The sequence below is a fragment of the Phallusia mammillata genome, chromosome 4 (assembly GCF_965637545.1).
Source record: "Phallusia mammillata chromosome 4, kaPhaMamm4.hap1.1, whole genome shotgun sequence".
Lineage (NCBI taxonomy): Eukaryota > Metazoa > Chordata > Ascidiacea > Phlebobranchia > Ascidiidae > Phallusia > Phallusia mammillata.
The window spans coordinates 12377871-12399129 of record NC_137255.1 but is presented as its reverse complement, the minus strand read 5'-3'; the positions used below and the strand labels follow the sequence as shown (position 1 = coordinate 12399129).

Here is a 21259-nt window from a genome sequence, read left to right as displayed (position 1 = left end):
CGCAAGACGCGTCAGCTATATAAAGAGCGAGAGTTCTCTACCTATTAGTTTCAATTCACAGTTTCATTAGCAGTTTCATCAAGATGGCTGCTGTTCACTTCAAACACGCTCCATACGAACACAATGCTCTACGCTTGCTCGATCACCTGCTCGTTTGCTGGCACAATGTACCCTACACAAATCCGAAACATTTCTTCGCTATCGAGTTTGCTAGCGCATGCGCAGTGATACTGACCGGCAGAATAACATCCGGTTGTTTCCAAAGATGATCTTTTTTCTGAAATAATTTTACGTTTACGGACTTAAGTAAGAGTCAAAGTTTGGGTGCGTATTATACATGGGTACAGTCTTTTTTCCAGCTTAGACATGCCATTTTTAGGGTGCGTATTATGCACGAGGTCGCATTATGCACGGAAAAAGACGGTAGTTAATAATCCAAATTTGATCCTCCTGAAGTTTGACCCCGATTGACCCAGCGGTTCACCCACAGGACACCAAAACGTAACATTTTTAAAACGGCTGTACTGACTAAAGTACAGCATTTTGGAGTTTCATGCTTTGTTGTTTGGTGCAATGTAAGGTTTTTTAAAGAACTTTGTGTCTTTTTTTCGGATTCACCCATTTTTCACCCTTTAAACCCCGAAATATTCGGTTTTAGTTTAAGGCCAGAAATACAAGCCCTATGGTGCAGAAATATTTAAAAAAAATAACAATTGTATTCGTTTGGTGTTTAAAATTTTGCCAGATACCTTTACAACCCATAATATGTGTACGCTATCAGTCAGATATAAGTCCAAAGGGAGAAATTCACTGGTTTACGATTAACGGCCCGTTTACACTGTGCGTATCGCGCTCGCTCAAATCTGCGTAAGTTTGTTTGTTTCATTTTTCTGTCTGGCTTCGCGCTTGACTGATTTCGGGCGCTCAAGTCTCGTAGAAATGAGCGAGCGATCGCCTACCGAGCGTAGCAGCTTGAACCTGCGCAAACGGTTTGTATTATCGCTGTGTGCGGGTATGTGATTTGAATAAGTTGGTTCATTTGCCAAAAATAAATGATGGTACGCTATTTGCCTCAAATTTAAGTATTTATTACATTGTTAGGATTGAATGTTGTGTTTTTTGTGTTTAAATATTGTAATTAAGTGCATTAAAAATGTACATTCTACTCAGCACAGGGGACTTTATGCTATAAAAACATGAAAGTAAGATAAACATGCCATAAATCTATACAACAACATCCTAAACAATCCTGTATGATTAACGAGATGCAAAATCATGTTTACTGACAAAATATCATTTAATTTAGATTCATACAAAGCTTTTTCGAATCTAAAATAGGTAACAATAAATTTATGTGGTGATTTATGGCCATCGACAGTCACTGTGAGCTAAAAATGACATCGGGTATGTTATTTAGTACACTTAGGTACGCACCGAAAATCGTAGGCGCCGCTAAGCACAGTGTAAACGGGCCTTAAGGCGGCAGAGCGGGAGTGCTCGGCTTGACGTCCGGACAGACGTTTTACGAGACAGACAGAGATTTTCAGTTTTGGCGAAGGTTTTACACCTAAGACGTAATTTAAACTCGATAAACGTACTTCGGTTTCGTTTATGTCAGGCAAAACGTTGTTGATCAGCATAAATATGAAAAAATAAACTTCACTTTTTCGAAAGCCACGATAAAAAGTCTTTAAATTCTCGTTGTCGGCTTGGCCGTCGCGTAACCACGGGTCACTAAAGGTCAACTTGTAGGCATCACAACACAGTTACGAATTTTTTATCTTCTTTTTGACAAATCAATTCAAGAATCAGTACTTAAGTCATGTATAAATTAGGCTAAACGGTATTGTTGAACACTAAGGACTGCATGCTGTTAAAAACAGTGTCAAAAGGTCATTAAACGGTCGTCTTTGCGAAACAAAGTTAAGTGAAAAACAAGTTGTTATGTATACCTTTGTAGCAAACAACTTTTTTATATATAGTGTCTAATATAACAATTAGGCTTTCTAGGAAAATTTGTGTTTAAAAACTGAACTTGAACCACAATATCAAGGTCAAAGCAAGAGATTAAATTGAAAGTATTTTCCCCGTTCTTTTTTTACTGATTTTTTGTAATTATATGACAATAATGATTACTGTAAATCCGCATAAACACGCATGTGGGGACCCATTTGTTTTTGCTCGCAAAAACAATCATATGTGTAGATAAAATTGTGTATGTAGTAAATTGGTAAATATTGTATAGAAGTATATCAGAAAGCCACTTTTCTAGTTGATGCACCGTACTGATCACTGTGTTTGACCTTACAATACCAAACTTTCTCATTGTTATCTCTTGAAATGCATTATTTACAACTTTGTATGTGTGGGGGACCCATGAGTTTCTGCTTGCAGAAACAACCAAGGTTATAAAAGACAGTGCATCGTGTGGGATCCAATATAAAATAAGTGTAGAAAATATATTAATGTTTCAAAATAGGTTATAGTGTATATGCAAGGGTAATATGTGCTAAGCCACCCTTCTAGTGTTAAGTATTGGTTCTGTACTTTTTAGTTACAGACCCAGCAACCATTGAAACAGTCTTGAACACAGCATCGCTAAGTGGTGATTTGTCAGCTGCACATCACACCTGCACATCTCACCATAGTTCCCATGCACCAAGATCCAGCGTTCATTCCACAAACAGACACTATGGTTCATCATACATTATGTATAGTTCAGGAACTGTGCACAACAAATTTACTCAAAAGGAGCTAAAACACAACAACACAGGAAAAGTTGCTCAAAGCAGTGTGACTTCATCTCAACATGTAAACTGTGTAGTTTCAATAGTTGTATTTGCTTTGTAAACATTCTTACTTTTTTGGTACAGTATCCAGTTAACAACCTTTACTTGGTACAAGACACAACTGAGCATTTGCCAGAGTTCCCTAATTACCATTATGAGCATCACTATTGCAGAGAAGGATACATGAAAAATCAAACCAAGCCTATCAAACTTACCAACCTTCAGGTGCAGATTGGATTAATTTTGTCTACAGCTGTCTTTGATGCGTAAGACCTAAACCAAAAAACTTTTTAGCAGCATTATGATAATTTGACTGACCATAGTTTGGAGGAAGGACAAAACATGCATACAATTCCGGTTATAATGCAGCAACCTCAAAGAAAATTAGACAATGGTGCACTTTATAACAGGTATAACATCCCCCCAGTGCAAAATAATTGTCAATTCAAATAATTCATTTTCTTGAAAATTAGGTATCAAAAAATGAGAAAGGCACTTGATGCTAAAAAGCGAAAACCACCAAGGTTAACAGTGTTAAGAGAACATGCTCAGGACTCTTTAAGTGATGATGTGCAACTACTCACCAAGCGTGTACAAAATGGTGAAAGGACATCACTGCTTGGTTTAAATGGTCACAAATCTACAAATGCCAAACCAAAAGTTCCCCTAAATTTTGATAGCCAAGGTGAGTTTGCATTTTCTGAACAACCACAAAATTAGTATAAATGTTATTTATTCATTGCCAACTATCATTTTTGCTGTCAAACAATAAGTGTGAAGTTAAAAATATTTTTAGGGAAAGAAAAAACAACTAGTTTGTTTGAATCCAACGGTTCAGTGGACTCCGATCAAAATGTACAACTTTACCTTGGGGATAACACAAGAACTTCCATCAAAACTGATTTAAAAAACAGCACAAAAGATTGTGTTGCAAATCCAAACCTTATTGCTTATTACAAGAAAAATGTGCCAGACAAAAATGAGTGGAAAAATTTTCCTTCCAGCAGTAAAGACCAAGTACCACAAAGAAAAAAATCAGAAAGAGGGAAAACAAGTGAGAATCAAGCAAACATATCAACTTTTAAACACTCTGCAGAAAACAAGACATGCCCAGGGCACAAAAGTCATGGTTATCTCACTGCTACAGATATCTTGGGTCTTATGCATGTCCCTCCTAAACTTGAAAGAGTTTCCCATGGGGAAGATCTGTATCCCCTTGACATAGAATTTAATACATCTCATCAATCAGAAGAGGACTTATTAAGTTTGGGAAGTTCACATTCTCCTTTCCTTGATGACCATACATATGCGTCTTTGCGAAATGAAACAAGTGTCTAACCTTGCCTAGCTTTTTTTGTTTTATATGTGCTTTTTTTTATGATGTACATCTGTACATATTGTCTCAACTAATACTGCCGGGAAATTAAGAAAAGGTTTAAAATGTAAAAACATGTGTTTTTTATCACGTTACTGATCACAAGTTTGTTGCCCATCTTTTATATTGATTTTATTTTTCATGATTTGCATCAGATCTGGCTAAGCTTGTTTTCTACCTCTTAGCAACATTTTTTTAAAATACAATGCACTCTTAATGTATTTCTACAATAAGTGTAAACAGTTTTTAACAGAAAATCATAAAAGAGCTTAAATGTACCAAAAAGGAGCTGGAGTTGTCAAATATGCTTATCCAATGTGTAATGCAAATTTTGTTCAAAACCATTGGTCATCAAACATCAAAATATGAAAAATATCTTATTTGTACAATTAGGACTAAAATCTATTTCTAAATAAAAAGCAGATTAAGTGAAAAAATAATTAGAACAAGTTCAAAGTAATCAAGTTGGAGTTCCATCATCTCCATTGAAATTGTTTATTCTTCGCCTTCCCAATCTGGTGTATACCTGTTGCTTCAGATAGATCTTTAACACACCTTTGATAGCAACAAATGCTATTCCTCCCTGTCAAGCAAAGTTTAATTAACATTGCCAGAGGAAACAAAAATCAGTTTTAAAAACTAAAAATATGGCTTTCCTATATATATTGCCACTTTATATATTATCCTTCCTATTTGACCTACAAGATTGTTTAAGCAAATTAAATGTGTACATGCAGATTAGTAACAGCATTAATATTGTGTAAATATTTTTTTAATTCTAAAGGACAAACTAGAAACATGGCTCAAACTTTGGATAAAAACTAACATGTGTGTTTGGAATAAGTTAAGCATTCTTTCTTCAAAAAGTGTAAAAGGACGTGTAAATATCACCAACCAATATGCTTCTCTGCAAATTTCCGTCAACTTTACGAAACATGAACTTTCCAACAATGGTGGCAACAGTTGGAAAAAACATCGCACCACAAAAAACTCTTGTAAACTTGATTTCTCTGGCTGGGGTTTCTTGTGGTACAGGACGAATTGTTCCTGGTTCCACCCTTAAAAATTTCAGATCAAATTGTTTTAGGGAAGGGTACATACTTCAAAGATAAAACTAAACTTGAAATATAATTTAATTTGACCGAGACAGTTATCAAAATGCACAGACACACTGTGTTTGCCAAATTCTACACACATTTTAACTTTATCAAAAATGTTAGCTGCGATGTAAAGAAACTTGTTGCACAAAGATATGTTGACATGTCTGCATTCAGCATATTTTTAGCCTTAGAAAGTAATATATTGTTCCATGCAGTTACGCTTTTTAACTATCTATAATTAAAAATATGCATAAAATTTCATTGTGTAAAAATAAGGTCATTGCTTCTTACAGGTGGGCTTCTGTGTTAACTGTAAAATAAAAACTTGGCAACTTCATCCAATGCTCACACATACTATACAGCAATTGTGTTCATTAAAATAATCAAACATTTCTCATTAAACATGTTTTTGTCATTACAAAGTTAGCTTGTCCATATAGAAAGTTTTGTACTTGATAAAGTTTGACCAGCACTTAGGTGACCATGCTTTTTCATGGGACAAAAATTGTAAACATATACAGTACTTACTCAGGAAAAATGTAATTTAAAATCGGTAGTTTATGTGAATGTCGCCTCCACATTTTCAAAAGGTATTCATCCCACTGAATCATTTTACCCAACACCAGAACCACTGGTATAGCTGGTAAACCAATTAACAAAAACAGAGGATCTGCCCGTTCCATCATGTCAAGTCCTTCCTTATGTCCAAGAACCTGTACAGTAACAATTTGGCACCAATGGACCCAATCTTGTAAAACTAGAAGGGTGGCTTTCAATGTATTACAGAACTATAATGTTTACAAATAAATATTCACCGTATTTGTTTGCACATGAATCGTATTATGCCATGTGTGACAGCTGGTGAAAACTAAAGAGATAGTAAAACTAGAAAGGGGGCATTCCTATATATTTCTCATTTTATATATTCTATATCCTATTTAATGATTTATGAAACACCAATTGAAGAAGTTGGATAAAAATATTTGACCATGACCTGTTGTAAAACCTTAGAATACAACTCTGCAAAGCTGATAGGTACAGTTTTCTACATTTCAAGTTGGGTTTGAGTAATCATTTCAAGAGTAATCCAGACATTTACAAACATTGACAGATCAGAAAGACACATGGTAGTACAACAAACAGTTCTTAACACTGTATGGGACAACTTCGTCACACTGTGACTACCTGCATAACTGTAATGGCACCATATGTCACAGCTGTCCAATATACAGAGCCAAGAAGTACACCAGTTGCAACAATTGGTGAGGCTTTGTAAATTAATCTGTCAACAGTCATCATCACACCACAAATCCTCCCTGAGAAAATGTAAACATTTTATCTCAGTAAACAGTATTTTATCCTTGAATGACTTAAAAAGGTAGCTTTCACCAGATTACAATTGCACATGCACAAATTTTCCAAGGACATCACCTATATTTTTTCCATGGTAGCATGACAGTTTTATGTGTAGAATTGGTGTTTTATAAGATGTAATGAGAAAATTGAACATACAGTAAACATTTTTAACAATCTGATTTTGAACGGATTTAGACACATATTTGAAAACTTTATTACATTTATGATTATATTTAATTGTATATTTAAAAGTGGTTAGTTATTTGCTTGACTGAATCACAAGGAATGCAACCAACACAACATGCTTATAAACTGCCTAAATTTCATTCCTATTCAATTAAAATTTGATAGTTTGAGCCATTTTAGATGGATAGTGGGCTTATTTTAACCGCTGAACATAAATTGATGGAACAACATGTATTGGCAACCAGGCATCGTATAAATATGTTTGGCTTCTAAAATTGGTTTTTAGAAGTTGTTGAGAAATGTTACAGGTCAAGTAGACATATGTCATACACTTTGTAGGCTCATTTCAAGTCAAAAATGCCAAATAAACAGGCAATATAAAGCATAACAGTAGAGATGGTAGCATCACAAAAATGTAATCAGTAATTTATCAGTTAATTCTGCAACTAAAGTAAGGCATATTCTGGATTTTTGGGCAAAAGTATCCAAGATATTGTGAAAAAATCACTGCCAATAATGTAAAAGTTGTGCACTCATGCTTCGGCTAAACAAAACACATGACACAACAGTATACTTATCTAGCACCTGTAAAAATCTTTCTAAATTCTCAAATTAAAAGTGCACACTCTCATTTTTATGACATAACACGCCTGTCAAAAGATCTGTCAAAAGAACATTTGAATTATGTACTAGAGCTCGTGGGAGGAAAAAGTGACTAAAATCAAAATATATGCCTTTTAGGTACAAAGGGAACAAGAAAAATAATTTTAAAAAATAAACTCACCAAAGGGAGGGAAAATTATGACATATTCTGTATTGCATTGTGGGCAGGAAACTTTTGTGTAAGCATGGCCTTTCTGTTTTTCATCAACCCATCTCATTAAACATGTGTGGTGTACCCATTTTGTTGTCCCTCTGCATCTGCATGGACGGATCCACTCAGCCCCAACATCATCTTGTTCACCACCAAAACACACCCAGCAGTTCTTACTATGAAATCAAAATACTGTCACAAACAAAAACTTACACAAGATAGTTTAAAAATGCTTACTGTAGGTCAGGATTTTCTGAGTCATTTAAATCATTTTGACTTGAACCATCCTCGTCACTGACAACAATTTCAACTGCATCAGAATCATCCTCCACACTATCACTCACTTCTTCAACAGGTGAAAGGTAATTGTTATCTACTTCATGGTTCACAGCATCAGATTCATCCATGAGATAATTTTAGATTTCCCTAATGTTTTAATCCTCTGTTGTTATTTGGTACATACAGACAATTTTCTTGTCTCAGAAATCAACAAATAAAATAAGTAATAACTTAAAATCTGACAGTCCATCAACAAAATCTTGATTTCAAGAAAATGGTGTAGACCAGTGGTTCTCAAACTTTTTTATTGTCGGGGCCAAATGGTATTTTTTTAAGTGTGTAGAGAGCCGCAAAAAACGAAACCTTGAGAAAATCACTAAAGATTATTACTTTGAAAGCTAAAATAGAAATGTTTGGTGGTTTTCTGAGGTCTGGTGCGAGCCGCAAAATGAGTAGTTGGGAGCCGCATGCGGCCCCGAAAACCGAGTTTGAGAACCACTGGTGTAGACTGTAGAAGGGTAGAATGTAGATATAACACTACACTATAGGTCTATCCATGCTTTGTTACAATTGTGGGCTCTGGTGAATCTGGAATTGAAACTTAAAAACCAATTTGGCTCCTATAAAAATCCGACAACACATGAAAGCAAAAATTAATCATCTTGACTCTGAGAGGATCTAGTGTACTTCTTGTTTCATCATATAATTAATCAGCAGTTAAGTTGGGAAGATTGCAGTTGCATACGATTATCTTACATACACAAACAGTGTTTTGCCAGGATACCTGAAATAAAGCTAAACAATCCTAATAAAATGTCCTCTTTTGCAATATTCGTGTTAAATCTATAGTTATGTTATATACGAGCTCTGAAAACAGTAAAACTCCATAACGCCTCCGGTGGCATAACAAGAAAAGTTCCTCTATCGTTAGTGATTATTGAATTATATTTTTCCTCTTTATTTGCAGGTCAGTGTTTCTCAACCGTTCCAATATCCTTTCCTACGATGTCACGACCATAGTCTATCTATATCAGTAGTTCTCAAACCCGGGGTCCGCGGTCCCTTGCTATAGAGGTCTATGAAGGGGTCTATGCTAGGGTTGCTATATTTTATGAAACACAATCCCTGACAAAACTTATCTCGGTTGCGTGAACCCAGTTTTTCTCAAACTTTAAGTCTCAATGTGTTGACGTAAGTCTGAGTGTGTATTTCAGAAAAACGAAAGTTGATTGCAGGATTAACAATGATCCAAATCTGACATCACAGACAGGACAAAAACATTACAATTGTGCGCGAACAATTGCATTTTTGTTAGTTGGTATGCAATAAAGCCTATTGTTTAACAATGGAGACGGTCGATTTTCACTTGAACTTTGATTTCAACTTATCCAGTTGCACAAACTGACGCCAAATAAGGATATAGAATTACTTCCACGTTTTCGAGGTCCCCGCAAAATGCCCTAAAGGACCGCGGACCCCAGTCTGAGAACCGCTGCGTTGACCATTTTTGCGATCCAAACACTTCTATTCCGGAATAAATTAGAATATTGGGAAGTCACACGGACAGCGACACGAGAAAACGTTACATACGATACTCTGATCCTTGTCAATTAACTTTCTGCGCACGCTTTTGTTTAGTTAAGTTTTTTTAAACCAAAAAATTAAACGATGGGAGTCACAAGGACCTTTTTAAATCTGAAGAAAAATGCCACTGTAAAAATGTTCTGATGTCTCACGCATTCGACTTTTAGTTGTGAGTTAGTTCCCTGCATAATAGGTACACAGTTAAATGAAAGTTCCCACGTTCTCATGTAGCTTCGAATGCTGTGTTTTGTTGAGACGCGGAATTTTATTTGTGTATTTAACGCATATTGTTAAACATCTAGTAACAAACAGGTATTGTTACGCGCGCACACACATCAAACAGTAACAGGTACGTTAACCTGCGCGCCGCCAGTTTACCTCTTATCGTTTCATGGTATAGACGCGGTTGTAGCTATCTACTAGAAACTTTCTCCGTTGGTACATTAATTTTATAACATATACAAATAATTTTTCTTGAATTCCGGACTTTTAGGTACATTTTAACATTTCTCCCTGACGCAGATTTAAACACTAAATTCCCTGACATGTCAGGGAAAATCCGGACGAATGGCAACCCTAGTCTATGCTGTCTTAAAGCATAAAGGCATGGTCGCGATAAAACCTATGGAGCCATTTTGTGTCCAAAATTTATTACACAGCCATTACAGCGTGTATGGGGAAAAACACATCAATTGTCTGATTTTACAAACTGGAGAGCTTGAACGAGAATTTGTTTTCCGAATGAAAATTACGGGTTCTAAAATTCCAGTGTAATATTGCAAGTCAAGTTGCTATTTTCATGTAAATTTACCTGCTTATTCTTCATAAAAACTTGAATAAACGTTTACTAAACTTGGAATATGTTGCAGCCAACGTGGATAGTATTTTGTAGATAGCCTACAACAAATAGTCAATTTATGCTGTTTCGTATTGGTGAAAATAAAAGTTTAGGCATTAATTTCATGCAATCAAAAAGTTCGGTTTTATACGAATTTTCTAAAAAGTTGGGGCCGAAACCGAAACATCGGAAAACAACGTAGTCGGCCGAAATGTTTCAGCCAACCGAAACTTCTGTGTGCATCACTGTCACGAAGAGCTGAGCACACATATTCGCACTCTATTACTGCTTGCTTTCTATCAGCCGATTAATACAATGTTAATATTTCGTAAGTCATGTTTTACCTTGAAAATAATTTAAAATTCCATAAAATAAAATATTTAAAAAATTGTTGGGGTAATGACGAAACAAATCAAAACGAAATATTTAGTTAACAGCGGAACTATCTAATTTTGGACCAGCATTGCGTGATACGCAACCCGATGTTTTAAGCAGGGAGTCGAACCTGAACCCGAACCCGCGAACCGGTTTGAGCGGTTAATTTCATTAAAGTCGAACCGAACCCGAACCGCTAATTACGATTTCCTAAAAACCCCAACCGGAGTGGAACCCCATATTTTATTTTGTGTTTTTAAAAAAAAATAAAGCAGTGGACTGAAGGTTACGCGAGATAACAGCTGTAGGGCGTATCAAAAATAACAGTGCACGATTGGAATTCTTTAGGAGTTTGAAGGCCAGGTAGATGATGGGTAGAACTAAATTTAAACGAATGAAAATTTAATTCGGTTTAAAAAACGTAAACCGGTTCGGACCGGATAGTTTGCCAAAACCCGAACCCGCAAATATACATTTTTTGAAAACCTAAACCGAACCCACTGATCTCTATAAATCCTGGATTGCGCTGTAGCCTACTTACGGTACACAGGATCCGTTTCGGTCCGTTTTCGTCCGTCATGCATATACGCGCGTAAATTTCGGTCCGTCGCCTTCCGTCGACGTATATACACAGAATGCGAACCATGCGTTTTGTCCGAAAACGAACGAAACGACGTTAACGCAAGGCCATCCGAACAAATAGAACATGTTCTATTTTTTCGGACGATACGCATGCAATTTTCGATCCAGTGGTAGAGCAAAACTAAGAGATATCTCGAAATGGCTCGAATAATATCAGTTATTTTGATCAAAACACAAGCCATCTTGTTTCCACGAATGGAAAAAAGTAAAGTATTATGCAAGGTTTCATTTCTAGACGAGTCAAAAGACATGCTTCGATCTCGCATGGAACGCAGAACAACAACGGGATACAAAAAGCTAATAATGTAAGTAACAATAGCTTTCCGCGAAACAAAGGGGTCACGAAAGAGTCAGTTCATCTCGTAATTGTGCTGTTAAACATGTTCAGAAAAGGCAAAAATAAAACAACAGGGTACGGAATTGTTGGACTACATTGTATTATTTGTAGTATTGCTTTTGAAATCTTATGTTCATAGTTGTTGTTTTTTATATACTTCAGTGCTAGTTGATATTTCGGCAACTAACTGTACAGTATAGTGCACCTAAAAGTTACTTCATTTTTAGAAACTTCTGTTTTCCATCCCAGCGGAAGAAATGATACACCTGTATTCGAATGCTTTACGAATACCTCCATGACTGCATTCGGATTCATGAATACTTTGGTAAAATTTGAGTGACAGCAATTCGAATAAACCGAGTCAAGTATTTGTATTCATGAATAGTTGACTAAAAACAACCAGATGTAATTCGAATACTATTCGAATAAACCAAAGCAGTATTCGCATTCATGAGTGCTTACGCACTTTTTGAAGTGCAGCAATTCGTATTGTACTCGAATAATGCGAGTCAAGTATTCGTATTCACGAATTGTTTCGTAATGTTTTTGACATCAATTCGAATTGTAATCGAATAAAACATGTCAAGTATTTGTATTCATGAATAGTTGACCAAAGAACAACGACATGTAATTCGAATACTATTCGAATACATGCACCTAAGCATGTATTCGTATACATGAATACTTACGTAATATTTGAGATGTAGCTATTCGAATGATTGATTTCAGTTATTTGTATTCACGAATTGTTCAAGTGTTGTAAGAAGCAAACGATTTGAATGCACCGATTCGGGTATTTGTACGGAAAATAAAGGAAACAAAATCGCCCCGAAACTAAGAGTGTTCGAACAAAAAGGAAGGTTTGGGTTTATGAATTGCAAATTAATTTGTAAAAATGTAAACCAACGAGCTTTGTTTTACCACATTAGCTTAACTGATTTAAATCTCTGTCATACAAATTTCCCCAAATTTACATATGTTTGCTTTTAAAACATGCTTCACCTGTCATGTATTGAGAACAACGTAATGTTGCGAGCTTTGTAACAATATAGCATTTATGTAACCAAAAATATGTGGCAACACATTCTCGACTACTCCTAGTCTGGAGGTAATCGACAATTAGAATTGTATTCGTAAAATTCTAGTTATGAATTCGATTTCACGAATTGTTACGTTGCCAAAGGCCGACAACAATTCGAATTATAGGCTATTCGTAAAAAATTATCGTGTATTCGAATTTGCAAATTCCTAGGTTGGCAAGGACCAACAACAATTCGAATTGTATTCGAATAGATTTACTCAAGCTTTTGTAATCATGAATTGTTGGTTCAAAAGATAACATCAACTATTCGAATTGTATTCATGCAATATCGAACGAAAGCCAAAATCATTCGAATACATCACGAAGGTGGCAAAACCTGCATTCGAATGGCCCCATGTCTGTTCCCAGTGCCGCACCTACACTAACACACATCACAGCCAATCTGCGCGTATTTATGGGTTATTACCAGGGAGTCGAACCGGAACTGAACCCGAACCCGCGAACCGGTTTGAGCGGTTAATTTCTGTAAACCCGAACCGCTAATTACGATTTTTCAAAAACCCGAACTGGAGTTGAACCGTATATTTTGTTTGGCGTTGGACCCGAACCGGAACCGAACCACTAAAAAAATGCGGTCTTTTTTAAATTTGTGATTTTTTTTCAAAACAGCGCACTGAAAAATACGCGAGATAACACTTATAGGGCGTGTCAAAATTAATAGTGCTCGGGCAAAATTTTTTTGGAGTTTGATTAGGCCAGGGTGATGATGGGTGGAATTGAATTAAAACAAATAAAAATTTGAACCGGTTTAAAAACCGCAAACCGGTTCGGACCGGATAATTTGCCCGAACCGGAACAAAACCCGAACCCGAAAATATACATTTTTAAAAACCTGAACCGAACCCGAACCCGAACCGTTAAAAACAAAACCAAGTGAACCCGAACCGAACCTGAACCCGTATGACAAGCGGTTCGACTCCCTGGTTATTACACACTGGAATACATGCGCCCTATTAAGCTACAAATCATATCTGCAAAAATCGCTAAACGAATGCCTAAAACAAAATTTATCGACATTTTTCCACTCTCTCCCCATTACCCGCAATGCATTTTTGGGACTTCCTTGAGCAGCGGCCATAACGCTTCAATTTGCTTCAAAAATTACCCAACCGTTCAACGGAGTAGCGCAATCCAGTATTCATTGAGATCAGTGACCGAACTCAACCAAAAGGTATTGAGTCAACCAAACTCCGTTGCATCATCGTTTATATTACTGCAAGATAATCTTAACAAGGGTAAGAATTATTTAGGCCTAGCGTGATCCAACTGCAGGCCCGCGAATGTCCAACGTCTTAATGACAACTAAAGTTTTTGTTTTCAATGTTTAAAATGTGAGAATTAAACAACACAAAATGCTGTAAAATATCCTATTGTGACGCATGATAGGGCACTGTAATGTGTAATAAAGGGTTCTTGCGTCAACAAACCGTTTGGGCATTTTTTGCACCAGAGTAGAAACGTAATGTTTTTGACGACTGCTACTTGGTATAAGCCAGAGGCGTGCAACATACGGCCCGCGGGCCAGTGTCCAGCTCGCGGCACCTATTTTCGTGGCCCGCGCAGACTTCAAATTACTCTATAAATTATGAATACCTTTTACTGTTAGAGCATGGAATGTTGCCATTTGTACACCAACACTGGCATTTTTGACTTTGTACAACGTCACACCCTTATAAGGTTTTATCCACTGTGACGATATATTCCCGTTGTTGCATCATCGTGTGCATTATGAAAGAACAGCCTTTAATGATTCAGTAACAAGATTTATAGGTGCAGTAAATATATTGAGATTTATTCTACGAAACGGTTAGCACATATCCCATTGATCAAAGAGTATTCAAAGAGTTACTTGATTGTGTGCCCCTTGCTATTAAATATGTTGAAAAAATGTATATGTTGCTTAATTGTCTGGCCCTCAGCATTATTTTAACTGTATGTTGTGGCCCACTGCGATAAACAGTTGCACGCCCCTGGTATAAGCTATAAAAGGTTAAAAAATTATCTATTGATAAAAAACGGTGTATAGTCACCCTGATGTTTGTGCCAGAAAAAAAGTTTTACCTGCAAAAATTTCAGACCTTGGCACGCGAAGTACATTTCTAATGACCCGCAACAAAATAAAGTTGAACCACACTGAATTAGGCCACGAACAAAGCTGGGGCAGTCACGAATTTAAGGCAATTTTTACGCCACAAACAAGACAAAAACAATCATGAAGTTGTGCGAGAACATCGGCTCTGTTATTACTGGAAAATAAACAAAAGGACTAGTGATGCACCGAACCTGCCCAGAAAAGTTCGGGCCGAAACCGAATATTCGGCCACGAGGCCTATAGAGTAGGGTGGGCATTAGGTCAAAGCCAGAGACTTGTTACTTAGCCGAGTGATTTTTAAAAGAAAAATGGCGGACACGGAACGTTAAGTCAGGCCCGTTTTCTCACAAATACCTAAGCCCGAACCTGGCCCGACTTGCAACTCTGATCTAAATAGCTCTATTTGCTTCATGTATTGTTGTGTAATTATGACAATGTGCCCGCGTGGGCCACTCCGTTTCGTTTGTTGTCACTCCGTTTTGGGGGTAACTATGTTGTTGTACAGATAAAAAGAAAGGACTATGAAAAAATTGGAACTAGAAGAAAGTATCTGCCATACCGCTCAGAACACAATGATGCCCTTTTAACAATTTATTACTTTGTTTCGGTGCGACGCGACCTGAGCTGAGTTGATTTCGCTTGGTGAAAGACAACATAGCGAAACAATGTGGCACTGAACAATCACGAAGTTGGAAATAGCTGTGCCTGTGCATCATTAAAACGTTATGGAGCGCAAAACAGTGGGGGACACAATCGGTGGATCATGACCAGACGCGGGGGGACGTTGGTTGAACTAGTCGAGTGGGTATGAGAACCTAACCACCCGTGCTAGAGAAAAAAGGTGGGTTTCGACAGGAAAAAACACCTTTAGCATTAAGACATGGCGGTGTGGGCAATAAAGTGCATTTTTGTCGATTAAAATACAAATTTATTGACAAAAACGTGAAAAGGACTAAATTGCACAAAAAGTTTTGCACTATCTATGATTGGAGTAAATTACAAAAAAGGTTAGCAGAAAGAGCTCAAAGAGTGCTGCAGCAGTTACAAGTGAAAGCAAGAATAAACATTGCGTTTTTTAGGCAATCGTGAAATTATTGACTTTACTTAGGGTGGCATATACAACCTACAAAACGGAATGCATCAAACCACCAATAAAAATAGCAGACACAACCTTTTTGCGCTGAGAGTAGGGCACTTCAACGAAACATATTCAACCAACACATTTTAAACAATTTTGCTATGGGAGGGCATATGTAAGTACAATACAGAGATGTAAATTTTAAAATTGAAACGAAAAACGTTACTCTTCCAGCAACGTAATCTCCACGTTATCATGAACACCTTGAAGTAGCAATTGCCCATCATATGTAACAACTTTTTTACGTTTAGCTGCTCGCAATGTGCCAACTAGAGCCTCAAAGAGGTTTGCACACTTGTCATCATTGAATATCACCCCAAATGTAACTGCAAATTGTCCATCAGTATCTGTGCAATTACAAAGTGTTTGAACAAAACAATATGTGTAAATTAATTTTTGAAGTTGCATGATGCTGCTAGATTTTTATGTATTAGGAGTTACATAAAGTGCAAAAGGGGGCAAAACACAGTGTCATGTGTCATCCACATGTATGAGCCTGTTCAAAAGTAGCATATCACAGGAACCCTACTAAATACTGCATGTTACCGCATGTAAGAATGTTCAAAGTAGAATATCGAATCCAACTTTTCCGTTTATGTCAGGTAATTGGAACTAATATAAATGTGTGCTCTGGTGAAAATGCAAACACATGCGTGACGTTTTACGTCGACGCCCGGTCATTGTACCCATAGGCGCCGAGTACAATTTGGGTTTTTAAAGCACGGTGGCGGCCACGGTGGATATTTTGGTTAGTTGTAGCGGTATCGTACCAAATATCGTCAAATCTGAAGAAATTTGGAAACAATTTTGCTGTTAAACAAACGTGCCGGCGATACAGCCACAAAACGTAGCTTAAAACTGCAACCTGTTTTGGTTAGTGCGGTTGGTTTAGGACAGTGGTTCTTAACCGGTGGGAAATTTGATGTTTTCGGAGGGAAATTATGTAAGCTTGAAAAGAGCAAACTCGGGCTCGATGGTCGAAACCGGCTTTGAATTAACCGTTGAAAGCTACATTACTAAAATTTTTCTGCAACAACATGTAAGATTAATTTAACCAAGGTTTACAAGACACATACAAATCTAAAGGCCGTTTGTTGCATCACAGACAAGACTGAAACCATCAATGACTTCTGTTGTGCACGAATAAAAGCCTTTCCCTTGTTGATTGTGATGCAATAAATGACTTATGCAAGCATATCGGACTCTTCAGTATTCCAAAAAGTTTAATCTCTCACAGAAGCACTATTTAAACTAAATAAGATTGCAGTATACCTTTAGGGTCCAGACCAAAGCGCTCCACAAAATTATTTCATTTAAAGAATATTTTTTTGTTAACGTAGGGCACAAAACATGTTTATAAAAATAACAGAGGGGGAAATTCGAAGTTGGTGATTGACTTTAGTGGGAAACCACACCAAAAAGGTTAAGAACCACTGGTTTAGGACGTCAAACACACAATTGTCTACCAGCGAATGTTGGGCCACTGTTGTGTACAGTGCAAATGTGTTGTAATAAATGGTTAAACTTGACGAAACAGTTTTTAAACGTTGCTAAGCCAATGATAACGTTACAGCAACGTGTTGCAATTGCGAACTAAACATTCTATGGAAAGTTTGTTTGACTTTGAATTTGAGTTCTTGTGGTTGCTCGCATTAGTGACATCATATTTTATGCCCACCACCTTGCATTTTTGTAAAATTTGGCGCCTGAGATTGTACCCGTTGCCAAGGACGGTAAAAGACTCGTCGGCGTCAAGCCAGCAAGCGCTAGAACGCCACAACGACGGTGGTGCATTTGAGCCGTAATTAACGATTAGGATGTGACGCCTGGTTTTAAGGCATCTGATTACGAGTTTATGGGATGCGCTTTCCGCTTTGCAACGTCTTGGCGGCGTTCACTAGTTTTCCGACTTTGAAAACCAAAAACGATCAATGGTTTTGGCGTTAGGCAATTGGAAGCATGGGGATGTCTATTAATACACTGCTAAAACAGTGATGCCTAATACCACTAAAACAAGTAATGCCAAATAGATGACATTTGGGTCTTTTCTTAACCCCAGATAAGCATTAAAATGTAGTGAGTATGCCCTGAAAAGTTCAAGTTTCGTACTGCAAAAGCGCAGGTAGTTTAATAGAGATTTGAAACTTAACCATGCAATGTCCCAACTTTGTTTGCAGTGGTCTCATGTTAACAAACATTCTATTTTTGTATACTAAGACTGACCATTCTCTGTCACTAGGCAAACCAAATTACCTTAGCATGCATAAATCTAGTTACTTTTACTGAAGCAATAAACACCCTTTGAATAAAATTGTTCTGAATTAACTTTTTGCTAATACAGTATCTATGTTTTTTGTAGATTGTGGGGCATGTTGTTTTACTGCAGTGGTGCAAAGTTTTTTCGCAGTGGTTTTTCTATGTTTTGGTTGATTGTTATGTACATTTCAAGTTAACAATATGTTTCATGGTGTTTTAAACTGGATTGCCATCACTGTTGTAAAGATTAATGATTGCACAGTGGAAAATAACATAAGAATTGGATTCGATATTCTGGATTTGAAACAACTACTCTAGAATACCCAGTATTTCTATTTGGAACATCCCTAACCTCATGGTATTCGCTTAGGATACTGCATTATGTGTGAAATGTGACAATACAAGCCCCAATAAGGGTAAAATAGAAAAGATTATAGTATGATTTTGATAACAAACCCTCACCCAACCCGAATAGCTCTAACTGTAAGCGCTTTCAAAAGCCTGCAAAAACTAGAAGGGTGGCTTAGCACATATTGCCCTTGCATATACACTATAACCTATTTTAAAACAAAAAAATGTTTCCTATGCTTATTTTGTATTGGGTCCAATATTAGTCACCGTCTTTTATAACTTTCGTCGTTTCTGCAGGCAAAAACTCATGGGTCCCCACACATGCAAAGTTGTAGATAATGCATTTCAAGAGATAACCATGTGAAAGTCGGGTGTTGTAAGGTAAAACACAGTGATCGGCACTGGGCTTAAATAATAATACTACGTAGAATACAAACTATAAAATTAGATTCACCCCAGATATTGTTTAAAGTATGTCCTATTTAACGTTTTAAAAAACTGACCCATTTTAGGGGGCTAGTAGGGTAACTATTTGGGTTCGACACACAAACAAAAAAATATATAAAAACAACAATGATTCAATCAATAGTACTGCAAAATTTCAGCCCAAACCGGCAATGTTTAAAATTTAGACCACTAGAGGTGTTTTGAGCAACAACCGTTAATGTTTCTGACATCATAGGGCTGTTAACAAGCCCCTAACTGCCATGGTGCAAAAACGACCACCAAGCAACCCACCAACGAGCAACATACAACTGGTTGCCCTTGTAACACTATTGCGCTAAAGAAATCTTTCGTTTGTGGTGCCCAGTAACATACAAATACGTTTTACACTTTAGGGGCTTGTGGGGTAAATGTTAGGACTACAGGGTTGAACACACCAATCGACACCTATAAATGGCATACTATACAAGAAATCCAAATGTTTAAAAACTCACCCATTTTAGGGGGCTAGCGGGGAAAATACTGGGGTTATCAACAAAAACAAAGTGGGATGCACATCTACATGAATATATCTACCATCTGTGTAAATTTCAGCCAAATCCATCAAACATTTGATGGAAAAACAAGTCAGACAAACTTTGGGAAGAAAAAAACACAAAACAATTTGAGTAAAATCAATATGTGTCCCCTTCAGGGAAGGGGACCCATAATAATTTTCGTAAAAGCATATTCAAGTCCTTTACAACGTCCTGTTGTTGATATCATGCGGTATATGATGCGCTTTTAGTACCACTACATCACAGCTGCACAAAAGTTGTAAGTTATTTTGTTCCTATACTTTTTTAACACGCTTGTAGCCAGGGTTGACTGAATTTAGAGTTCATGCCAATCAGTGTTATGGTAACTGGATCACCCCCTACTTTTCACATTACATATCGGATAGTTGAATTTTCTCTACATCCGCAGTCAGTCAAACAATGTAATAGTCAAACTATCAGCCTATCTGCTCTAGTTGTACACACTTATCTTATATATACCAAAGTTTTTGAGCTTTGGAAATGACATGTGTAGCTTTACCAGCTGTCCGATACGATGATTGTTTAAAACAACTATAATTTAGGTATTTTTGGATATTTCAGTCAAAGAAGATGCTGTGAATTGTTTTACCACCAAAAAAAGATTTATAAGATTGCTTTCATGCATTTGTCAAAATAATTCACTAAACTGGTACACACTTTTTGTTCCAAGTCTTTTAATTTCTTGTTGGAGCAGCCTCACTTCATGTTCCACATTCATGATGACTAAATTCAAGCGATTTGAAACACAAAAGTGAAAAAATCCTTAAAAATAAAGGTTTAGAAATATAAACAAATACTTTATACCAGTCACAATCAGGGCTGTTTAAAAATTACAGCAATTTGTAACAATACAGGGCTGAGGGCTGGGAATTCATAACAATACAGGGCTGAGGGCTGGGAATGGGATGTCGGCAAACGGTGACTTTAACAAATTTTATAGGCTTGACTCGAACTCCTTTTGCAGCAAATTGTCTGCTCTTTATTTTTCTAATACCTTTTTTACCTTTTCCCCACTAAGTCTACACAAAAAGTATCAAGTTTCAATTCTCAAAAGATAAAAAGTCTTACAATTAGTAAATTTTGTGCCACTTAGTAACTGGTGTTTTATGCATTTATATCTTGAGAAAATACCAAATGAGTTGCTTCACTGGAAGCCCAAAAAAGTATTTTATTCCTACAATTTTTCAGCACATTTCTCATATCGTTAGTTTGATTTTCAACATTATAACTTTTCTTAGTTGACACTATTTCCGTTTTGCATTTGGGTTTGTAAATGTTGTCAAAGCACCACAAACCAGCATCTATAAGCAACCAGATTATTAGAGCATCACGGTTGTTGATGACTTGCACTCCTTAGATTGCTTTTATGCCACTAATTTAACATCAAATTTCAAGCAATTTCTCTATTGAAATGGCTCAGCTAATTTGTTTATTTTTACTAAGTTGAATAATTGACTATTTCGCAGCCTCAGCTAGGATCTACTGCATATTGGCTATTGCCGGCGGCCGGCGCACTTTCACCTTTCACCCCGACTGCACAATGCACATGCACCGAGTCGTCCACTCGACTCAACACAACACAATGTAAACACATATCAGGTTCCGCTCCGTTTGCTCAATTGG

General features: G+C 36.8%; 3 protein-coding genes across 7 annotated transcripts in view; 1 reads left to right on the top strand and 2 right to left on the bottom strand.

Annotated features, from left to right (window-relative positions):
* LOC145225166 (adhesion G protein-coupled receptor A3-like) overlaps nucleotides 1-4385 on the top strand; it is a 34575-nt gene extending 30190 nt beyond the window's left edge. For 3 of the 5 annotated variants that reach the window (XM_080091832.1, XM_080091833.1, XM_080091836.1), the window contains 5 exons: nucleotides 2555-2811; nucleotides 2874-3014; nucleotides 3084-3199; nucleotides 3263-3474; nucleotides 3586-4385. In XM_080091832.1, coding sequence (XP_079947958.1) covers nucleotides 2555-2811; nucleotides 2874-3014; nucleotides 3084-3199; nucleotides 3263-3474; nucleotides 3586-4127 — 1268 coding nt within the window. In that variant the 3' untranslated portion in view covers nucleotides 4128-4385. The remainder of the gene's footprint in view (nucleotides 1-2554; nucleotides 2812-2873; nucleotides 3015-3083; nucleotides 3200-3262; nucleotides 3475-3585) is intronic. The other 2 variants (XM_080091835.1, XM_080091834.1) reach the window with 2 other exon arrangements.
* LOC145225167 (E3 ubiquitin-protein ligase MARCHF5-like) lies at nucleotides 4366-8166 on the bottom strand. The gene is made up of 6 exons (XM_080091837.1): nucleotides 7858-8166; nucleotides 7591-7796; nucleotides 6450-6580; nucleotides 5793-5977; nucleotides 5060-5222; nucleotides 4366-4747 (listed from the first exon to the last, which is right to left on the bottom strand). The coding sequence occupies exons 1-6, from the start codon at nucleotides 8025-8027 to the stop codon at nucleotides 4625-4627; spliced, it is 978 nt and encodes a 325-aa protein (XP_079947963.1). The 5' UTR covers nucleotides 8028-8166; the 3' UTR covers nucleotides 4366-4624.
* Nucleotides 8167-15445: 7279 nt separating this feature from the next.
* Nucleotides 15446-20418, bottom strand: LOC145224631 (costars family protein ABRACL-like). Its single transcript, XM_080091168.1, has 2 exons — nucleotides 20294-20418; nucleotides 15446-16354 (listed from the first exon to the last, which is right to left on the bottom strand). Exons 1-2 carry the CDS (start codon nucleotides 20352-20354, stop codon nucleotides 16170-16172), a joined length of 246 nt encoding a protein of 81 aa, XP_079947294.1. The 5' UTR covers nucleotides 20355-20418; the 3' UTR covers nucleotides 15446-16169.
* Nucleotides 20419-21259: the final 841 nt, after the last annotated feature.

Coding starts and splice junctions, on each gene's coding strand:
- LOC145225167 (XM_080091837.1), bottom strand. CDS start 8,027: ATGGATGAATCTGATGCTGTGAACCATGAAGTAGATAACAATTACCTT. Junction 6,581..7,590: donor CATAATTTTCCCTCCCTTTG/GTGAGTTTATTT, acceptor ACATTTTCTCAG/GGAGGATTTGTGGTGTGATG. Junction 5,978..6,449: donor GTGCCATTACAGTTATGCAG/GTAGTCACAGTG, acceptor GTTACTGTACAG/GTTCTTGGACATAAGGAAGG.
- LOC145224631 (XM_080091168.1), bottom strand. CDS start 20,354: ATGAATGTGGAACATGAAGTGAGGCTGCTCCAACAAGAAATTAAAAGA. Junction 16,355..20,293: donor TAAAAGACTTGGAACAAAAA/GTGTGTACCAGT, acceptor GTAATTGCACAG/ATACTGATGGACAATTTGCA.